Source organism: Musca domestica, unplaced genomic scaffold (assembly GCF_030504385.1).
Source record: "Musca domestica strain aabys unplaced genomic scaffold, Musca_domestica.polishedcontigs.V.1.1 3, whole genome shotgun sequence".
In the NCBI taxonomy this organism is placed as follows: Eukaryota; Metazoa; Arthropoda; class Insecta; order Diptera; family Muscidae; genus Musca; species Musca domestica.
The window spans coordinates 5421168-5430684 of record NW_026712299.1 but is presented as its reverse complement, the minus strand read 5'-3'; the positions used below and the strand labels follow the sequence as shown (position 1 = coordinate 5430684).

The following is a 9517-nucleotide window of genomic DNA, read 5'->3' as shown; positions in this document are numbered from 1 at the left end:
ATATGCAAAATTCCATACTATTCGAACTGATATTACACGTTTGGTGCACAATAAAAGGCAAATCGGACAAAGATATGTGTGGGAGCTATATCTAAATTTTGACCGATTATCTCCAATTTCAATAGGGTTCGTCCTTGGGCCAAACAAATGATCTGTGCAAAATTTCATCTGGATAGGGCAATAAATGCGAGCTGTACTTTGTTTACAAAAATACATGGACAGACGGACGGACGGACATGCATAAATCGACTCAGAATGTGATTCTATGCAGATCATCAAAAGGAACTATGGGCCTATCTCGTTTCCTTTTGCCTGTTACAAACAAATGCACAAAGACATAATACCCTGACCACCTTGTGGTGTAGGGTATAATAACTGGAAAAACCCAGCAGATTATGAAAGCAGAGATAACAAAAAGGAAAAAAAGGAGCTAAGTTCGGCAGAGCCAAACTTTGAATACCCGAATTTGGAAATCTTCAAAAAAAAAAAAAAAATAAATAAATAAAATCCGTTAAAAATCCTTTAACATCTTAAAAATATCGAATATAGCCGTAATATTGGGGTCTATACGAAGACATGGACCTGCATAGGCAACTTTTGTCATAAGCCATAACAATATTCAAATACAAAACTTGAAAAAAAGCGGTGAATAAAAGATAAAATCATCAAAATACCGAATATAGGGAGGTACTGACATATGGGGCCTATACGAAGACCTAGACCTGCATTGACAATTTTCTGTCACAGGCTGTAGTACCTATTAGGAAATTCAAATTCAATTCGGTGTATATTGTACCTAAAATCGTCAAAATACCGAATATAGGGAGGTACTGATATATGTTGCCTATACCAAGACCTCGGCCTGCATAGACAATTTTCTGGCATAGAATGTAGCTCCGAACTCTAAATATAAGATTTGAAACAACTTTGATAAATAATGTCGCTAAAATCCTCAAAATAGATAAAAAAAACTGCAACAAAGTCAAACACCATCATTTTTACATTTTTTAAATTTTATTGAATGGAAGCAAAAAATGTCGGAAATAGCATCAAATTTTAGAATAAGTTTAGATTTATTCGAATCGGTCACCTTTGGCAGGAATTATGGCCTTCAAACGGCCAATGAAACCGTCAGACGCTGCCCGTATGTTGCTCTGCGGTATTTTACCCCATTCCACTCGAAGCGCTTGCTTGAGGTGATCGACACTTTGGTATTTTTTAGTGCCAACCTTGCTTTCCAAAATACTCCAGACACAATAGTCCAACGGATTTGTATCCGGAGATTTTGGTAGCCATTGTGCGCTGGAAATGAAGCGAGGAACCTCATTTTGTAACCATTCTTGGGTGGCGCGTGCTGAGTGCGATGGTGCTGAGTCCTGTAGAAATATCCAAGGACTGGTAATATTTAAACTTTTCGAACTCAAACATATATTCACTAATTTCTAATTCATTCTGTTAGAAAAATGTGTTTATTATAAAAAAATAAGAGCAAATGTATAAAACAATTATATTTTTCAAAAATATATATAGTATTGTACTAAAAACAGTTAGTATCAGATAAAAATATTCCAATGCCGTAAAATCGGGGCAGTTGATATTACATTCCATCAATGAGTTTCATATGGACATCCATTAGGCACTGTAAAAGGAATATATAAAGGAGGTTATTAAAAAGACATTTTTATAAAAATACAATAAAATAAGTAAAAAATTAAGTATGAAATAAAAACATGAACTGATTTTTAATTTAAATTCCTAAAATATTTCAACGCATCGAACTCATTGTTTTGTTTAGCAAATCTCCTAATTCACAAATCTCCTATGATTCACATTGTAATATGTTTATAACTATAAAATCAAACATAAAACACACATACTTATTATATAATTAATTTTCAGTTGGTGTCCTTTTCGTCAGTGCTGTTATCTCTTTGAATACCCTATATGATATAAACAAATGAAATGAGTCAACATAAAAAAATTTAGAGAAAAATATTTTTTTTTTTGACTGTCTTTTGTAAAATTCAATCGAACGAATTCTAAAATGCTCTGTACCTGGAAACATTTTCCCTTTTTTTAGTTTTACAACTGTTTGCTTTTTAAATTGAAATTTTTTTCCTCCAAAATATACAATAATTTAAATAAATAAATAAATAAAAAACAGGTGATCATTCGAATTCGTTCTTTCTCAATTCTACAAAAGCAGACCGAAAATCTATTTCTACTAAAATTGTAATTTGAAGCAAATCTGTTAGAGCGTCAAAAGTTTAATACAATTTCAAAGCCTTTCATAAATTTGAGTTCATTAAAATAAGAAAATTAATTTTATACGATAATTATTTACAGAAAAAAGTTCGTAAAGTCAAGAAGTTAAAAGAGGGGTTAAATTAGACCGTGCTTAATGTATTATTTCCACCACAACTGTCATGCTTAAGCAATGTTAAATAATAGCTTTTCTGGAAAGCTGATATTAAGAATCGTCCAACCACAATGAACCAACATATTTTGTCGGATCCACTAAAACGTGGATCCGCAAGAATGTGGATCATAACTTAAAAAAGTGTTAACTTGTGTGTTTAAAAAAAACAAACATAGGAATTACAGGGCAAGATAAAAAACTGCAACAAAGTCAAACGCCACAATTTTTACATTTTTTATTAAATTTTATTGAATAAAAGCAAAAATGTCGGAAATAGCATCAAATTTTGGAACAAGTTTAGATTTTGTTCGAATTGGTCACTCTTGGCACGACTTATGGCCTTCAAACGTCCAATGAAACCGTCACACGCTGCCAGAATGTTGGTCTACGGTATTTTGATCCCCGGCGAAGCGCTTGCTAGAGGTGATCGACACTTTGGAATTTTTTAGTGCCAATCTAGCTTTCCAAAATACTACAGACACAATAGTCCAACGGATTGCTCTCCGGAGATTTTGGTGGCCGTTATGCGAGCGAAATGAATCGAGGAACCATTTATACACACTCCAGAATATTTTCGAGATAATATTCGATATAGCAGACCGAAGTATACCATTTTCATACTTCATCTAATACAGATAAAAATATTGGTATTTGCAAAATTTGAAGGAAATCGAACATTTATATCCAATTTTATACGAAATCATAAATTCGATAAATTACATATTCATATCAAATTTTGGCTAAGGGATATATTTAGATGTAACAAGTTGTTGAGAATCACCGACTTGTGTCGCAAGATATGACAGATATAAGTCTATCTATGGGAAGAAGAAGTTCTGGTCTTCTTTGGAAAGAAAACCTTCTGGTCTCTGGGAAGAGGACCTTCTGGTCTTTTCTGAGAAGAAGACATTATGGTCTTTTATGAGAAGAAGATCTTCTTGTATTCTATGGATTTTCTATGGGAGAAAGATCTTCTGGTCTTCAAGTCTGAATGGAATCGGATGTCAATTTAGCGTTTTATGAGCTTCATTGATATTCAAAATTTTGACCCTTTGTGGGGGAGGTACCGGAAGGAGTGGACCGATATACTCCATCTTCACACCAGACCTTGTGTTAAGAAAAATATTGTGATGTGTATAATTTAAAGAGAGCCGGATGCTTATTTCGGATTTTATAATCGATTTGGTTATTTAAAACTTTGACCCTTTGTGGGGGAGGTACCAGAAGGAATTGTTCGATCTCTACCATCTTTATAACAGATCTTGTGTTCAAGTAAATATTGAGATGTGCCAAGTCTGAATGGAATCGGAGGTTAATTGCGTGTTTTATGAGCTTCATGAATATTCAAAATTTGAACCCTTTGTGGGGGAGGTACCAGATGGAGGGGGACCATCTTCACACCAGACCTTGGGTTAATAAAATTATTGAGATGTGTGAAATTTGAAGACAATCGGACTCTTACATCACATTTTATAAGATTTATAATTATTCAAAATTTTTTGACCCTTTGTTAGATAGGTACTTGATGGAGTCGACCGATATTTTCCATTTTCGCACCTGACCTAGCACTGATATAAATATTAGGTTTTGCAAAGTTGGAACAAAATGGGATTATCGTTCCTCTTTCTGTGCAGTAAATTATTTTCTTTTAAAATGTTGAGATTTTGTGGGGGGGGGGGGGGTACCAGAAGGAGTGGACCGATATTGCCCATTTCCGAACTCGATCTAAGTTTGACTATGATATTTCGATGTACCAATTTTGGATCAAATCGGTAACTCCCCTCGCGAGTTATTCGAGCCAGACAGACGGACGGACGGATATCTCTAGATTGACTCCAAATGTCCTAAAACGGATTTGGTCCAAAGAGACCTAGTGTCTAAAACCATTATTTCGATGAGGGACGTTATGGCCGTATCAAATGATATATACTCTCAAGCCATATGGCTGAGTGTATAGCTAGCCGAATGGCTGAGGGTATAACGATTATTTCAATGAATTACAAAATGAATATATTCTATATCCCAAAGGGGAAAATTTAAATAATATCAAAAGTGTATAGAATAGAAAGAAATTACTAGCTGACTAAAGGATCTTGAAACCAACACCATTACTGCAGCACCAAAATTAGTATACCGTCTTAAACTAGAATATTTATTATATTACAACTTAGATATTGATAGCTTTAAAGTTTCACCTTCAAGACTGGTCAAATATCTACAGTTTCTTTGATTTATATATCAAATGTATACAAAAGTATATTTACAAGGCCTTCTTTTGCTGCCAAACACACAATTTAATAATTAAAACGGTTTCAAATGTTTCCATCTATTTTAGAAGATTCCACGTAGAAAAACTTCTGGCAGCAAGAGAAGGATACGATCTTAATCCCCCTACTGTGTGGCCTTATTAAATTGACCATGATTTACACCATAAACTTAACAATATTTACAATACTTAAACTTTTTTACTTTTCACCTATCTCCAAAACCAACACCATCACCTCAACTACAACTAAAAATTATCTGCAATACAGCATACCTTAAAGTATTTGACAGTCTTAACACGTAACTCTAGCGTGGCATCTTCATCGCACAACATCAGAGTGTTGGGATGTTGCTGGAAAGCGCTGACAGTCCACATATGATTTACACCCTCTTCGATGGCTTTGTACAAGGCAAAAGCCTTATGGGCACCGGTTATTAAAATCATCACCTCTTTGGCGTCCATAACAGTACCGACACCCACCGTCAACGCTTGTCGCGGTACCTTACTCATATCGTTATCGAAAAATCTGGCATTTGCTTCCAGTGTATCTTGGGCCAGGGTTTTTACGCGGGTACGTGATACCAACGATGAACCAGGTTCATTAAATGCAATATGACCATCGGGACCAATGCCGCCAATGAAAAGTTCCACACCACCGGCTTCTTTGATTTTCTCTTCAAATTTATTACACTCTGCCACTAAGTCGGGAGCATTGCCATCGAGTATGTGGACATTTTTCGGATCGATATTAATGTGTTTAAAGAAATTCTCAAACATATAGTAATGATAGCTTTCCGGGTGATCACGGGGAAGGCCTAAAAAAAAGGGATAAGGGCTCAAGTATATTCCGGCAAAATGCATAGCTTTTTCTTAGTTTTTAGCACTTACCCACATATTCATCCATATTGAATGTTTTCACGTATTCGAATGATACCTTGCCTTGCTGGTGAAACTTGATCAAATGTTTGTACATACTCAAGGGAGTACTGCCCGTTGGTAGACCCAATACAAAATATCTGAAAATTCAAAAATTAAGTTTTAAACATATTTTGAACTTCAATGGGGTTTTATTACTTATTTGGTCCCGGTTTGAAATCATTGATACGTTTTGTCACATATTTTGCAGCCCATAGACCAACGGCATCGGATGTTTCCAAAATTACTAGTCTCATGTTTGTTTAGTTACTGTAATGAAAAAAATTTATATATTATTTATTTTGTTTATTGAAAACATGTAAAAAAAGCAGCTAATCTCGGCCGGGCCGAACTTTTAATAACCACCGCTATTTGGAAGGAGCTTGAAAAATTTCAAAAATCTTCCGGAAGCTACCACTTAGATGAAAACTGTTATATGGAGACTATTCGTAGAGGTGGATCTACATACGAAATTGTTTGTCATAGGCTGTAGTATCCATTGCGAACTTAAATATCAAATTTTAAACAATTCCGGTGAATAATGTCGCTAAAATCATCAAAATATCGAATATCAGGATGTACCGTTATATGGGGGATATACTAAGACGTAAACATACATACAAATTTTTTTTATCATAGGCTTAAGTACCCGTTACGAACTTTAAATGCGAAATTTGTTACAATTCCGGAGAATAATGCAGCACAAATCATAAAAATACCGAGTATTGGGAGGTACCGTTATATGGAGGCTATACGGGCTGCATACAAAAATGTTACGAACGAACTTCAAATATCAAATTTGAAACAATTCTGGTGAAAATTGTCCCTAAAGAGGTGGACCTGCACAGACAATTTTCTGACTCAGGCTGTGATATCCATTACAAACTTCAAATACCAAATTAGAAACAATTCCCGTGAATAATGTCGCTAAAATCATCGAAATACCGAATATCGGGAGGTACCGCTATATGGGGGCTATACGAAGACGTGGACCTGCACAGACACATTTCTGTCCTAGGCTGTAGCATCCATTACGAACTTTAAATACGAAATTTGAAACAATTCCGTTTAATAATGTACCTAAAATCCTCAACATATCGAATATAGGGAGGTGCCGATATATGTGGCCTATATGAAGACTTGGACGTGGATAGACACTTTTCTGTCATAGACTGTAGTTCTCACATCGAACTCTAAATACGAAATTTGAAACAAATCCGGTGAATAATTTCGCTAAAATCATCAAAATACCGAATATCGGGGGCTATACGATATCGTGGACCTATATACACAATTCACTTCCAGGGGGTAAAGTGCTTAGAAAGAACTTTTTGTGTGGATTTTCAGACAATTCCATTGAAAAATATAGCAAAAATATCAAAATACCGAATATAAGGAGGTACCGTTTTATGGAGGATATACGATATCGTGAATCTATATACAAAATTCTCTTTCAGGGCTTAAAGTACTCAGAAGAAATTCTTTGTATGGATTTTCAGACAGTTTTATTGAAAATTTTAGCTACAATCATCAAATTACTGAATATTGGGGGGGTACTGATATATGGGGGCTATATGATATAGTGGATCGATAAAGACCATCTTCGAAGTTGACCTGCCTGCAGACAAAATACTAATCTGTGCAAGATTTTATCTTCATTCGTTTTGACTCTAGCGTGATTACATCAGACGGACGGACAGGTCTTAGAATTTTGATCAAGAATAAGTATATCTACTTTACTATGTGTGAAAATAGAACAGTGTGGCTTGTTTGTTCGGGATACCGTAGTATTTTGTTTTTGCAAAATGGTCTGGCTTTATCCCTTTATTGTTGTTTTTATAAAAACAACGTTTGTTTATTAGTGGAGAACGATGGTAATGTTTACCAGGGGGTAAGGCAGGGAATACCTAGGTTTCGGAAAGAGCCACCAATCCTCATCAGTTCCCTTGTTTTTGCCTGGGATATTCTCCCCAGAAGTTATTTAAAAAAATAACTTCTATGACAAAAAACATTTTTTACCCAAGTGACGAGATCGTAAGCTCAATAGAAGAGGAACCAAAGAATTAAATAAAACTAAAATTCTCTTGGAAAGTCTTCTAAATCTTACAACCGCACTTATAAACATTTACATCTTTCTCCACTTGTTATGCTTTCGTTCAGCCTGAACGAAGTAGCATAACCATGTAAGTTGGTTTTGTCTGTTACAACAAAAACCCCTTCGTCGACCGTGCCTTGTCTATTAATAGTAATTATTATTTCGATGAGTTACGAACAGAATGACGCACTTAATATACCCTCCATACTATGTATGGTAGAGGGTATAAATATATATTATTGATATATATGTTTCACTGCTTTAGTAATATTAATTTCCTTCCCTTTCCTTTGGTCAAACCCTAATAACTTTAATTTAGAATCTTCTTTCCGTTACCAACATTTTTTTTTAATATTCCAGGATTATTGTTTTATTTTTACCGAACCTATGCAACTTTAACAATCAGGCAAATTAATCAGGCCGAGTACCATCTACCCCTATGGCGTTATGATTTATTAAGCTTTAATTTTGCTTCTGATGTTAAAATTGTTTTAGTCAACTTTTTTGTCCCATCTGGTCAGCCTAACACAAACTCTCCCACTTAATTGTCTCTCAAATTGCAAGAATATTTTGTAAACAAAAACAGCAATATTTTTCAACTCTCTCTCTCCCTCTTTCTTTGTCGCTCTCACTAATTCATTGAAATTCTCTCCGGTCTCTTGCAAAGAACATTAAATAAATTAAATCAAACACAAAAAGTGTTCAATTGACCTCGCGCTTAACTCTCAGTCACATAAAAGGCACATCGAAAACAACAACAACAACCAGCACAATATGGGTCGACTTGTCAGACAGATAAATGACATTGAGAAATGTTAAAATATGTTACTGATGATTTTGTACGAATTCGTATTGGTGGGGAAACCCTAAAACTATATTGGGCGGAACAACGAGTGTATGGAATGTTGATATTGGAGGTCATTCACCCGAAAACCGGATTCAGGACATATTTGCCATTTATTCTTTGCAGTAGGCAAACATTTATGGTGTTGGACAATTTTTATTTATTTATTTTAAATGATTTATATATTTACCTTTGTCCTGAGCTGATGAGGTAGAAATTTATAGGCAAGTAGGTGTTGATGGCTTGATATGATTTCTCTGGATACAGCAAAAAAAAAAAACACTCTGAAATTGAAAACACAATGTCAAATTCTATGTCCATTGAAAAAATTCAATCTTTTTTTAATATTCCGTTGTTGATAATTGATTTTATCTCTAAATTTTGTGGCTGAACAACTGGCTGTTGTTAGGAATTGCTTTAAACCACTTAACCAAATATCAAAAACAAAGGCAAAACCTCCAAAATAACGACAATAACACCTCCCGTGTGTGTAAAGCTTTACATTCAACAGTCAATATCATCAACTGGAAACGTACTTTTCAAATAATAACAATAAAAACAACAACAGTAAAAAGACGTACACGCTTTGTTCTGTTTGTGCGGAATGGAGTAACCTCTCTTCGCAACGAATGTATGAAGTACTCTGAAATGGTATCGCTCATCCTGTGCATTTTATTTGTGACCGGCATGACTTTTTGTTGTTCATGAATTAAATTCTAGGGTTACCAATGGAATAAGAATTTATTCTGTAATGGTATTTAATCAGAAAACAGTTTATTAAACTGTTAACTGTTTGTAAGTTCTGCCGGGTCGAAATTTGGAATTTTCAAAATTTGGAATTTTTCAATATTTGGAACGAATTTGGAAAAAAAATAATAAAATCCGTATAGTTATTGTTGACCTTTGATCAATGTATTTTCTTCTGGTTTTTCGTTTGGCTCGAGGTCAGAATTTAAAAAACAGACGAATTTGTTTTTT

General features: G+C 34.6%; 1 protein-coding gene across 5 annotated transcripts; it reads right to left on the bottom strand.

Moving 5' to 3' along the window:
* Positions 1-1519: 1519 nt before the first annotated feature.
* On the bottom strand, positions 1520-9188 carry LOC101889540 (glucosamine-6-phosphate isomerase). Of its 5 annotated transcripts, none has more exons than XM_020037093.2 (7): positions 9121-9148; positions 8730-8823; positions 5760-5870; positions 5574-5701; positions 4959-5500; positions 1878-1940; positions 1527-1639 (listed from the first exon to the last, which is right to left on the bottom strand). In XM_020037093.2, exons 3-6 carry the CDS (start codon positions 5855-5857, stop codon positions 1896-1898), a joined length of 813 nt encoding a protein of 270 aa, XP_019892652.1. In that variant the 5' UTR covers positions 5858-5870; positions 8730-8823; positions 9121-9148; the 3' UTR covers positions 1527-1639; positions 1878-1895. The 5 variants fall into 5 exon arrangements, with proteins under 5 accessions (XP_058980695.1, XP_019892652.1, XP_058980693.1 ...); XM_059124710.1 differs by lacking the exon at positions 9121-9148 and adding an exon at positions 9076-9094; XM_059124712.1 differs by lacking the exon at positions 1878-1940 and having other exon boundaries at positions 1520-1639; positions 9121-9139.
* Between the last annotated feature and the right edge of the window lie 329 nt (positions 9189-9517).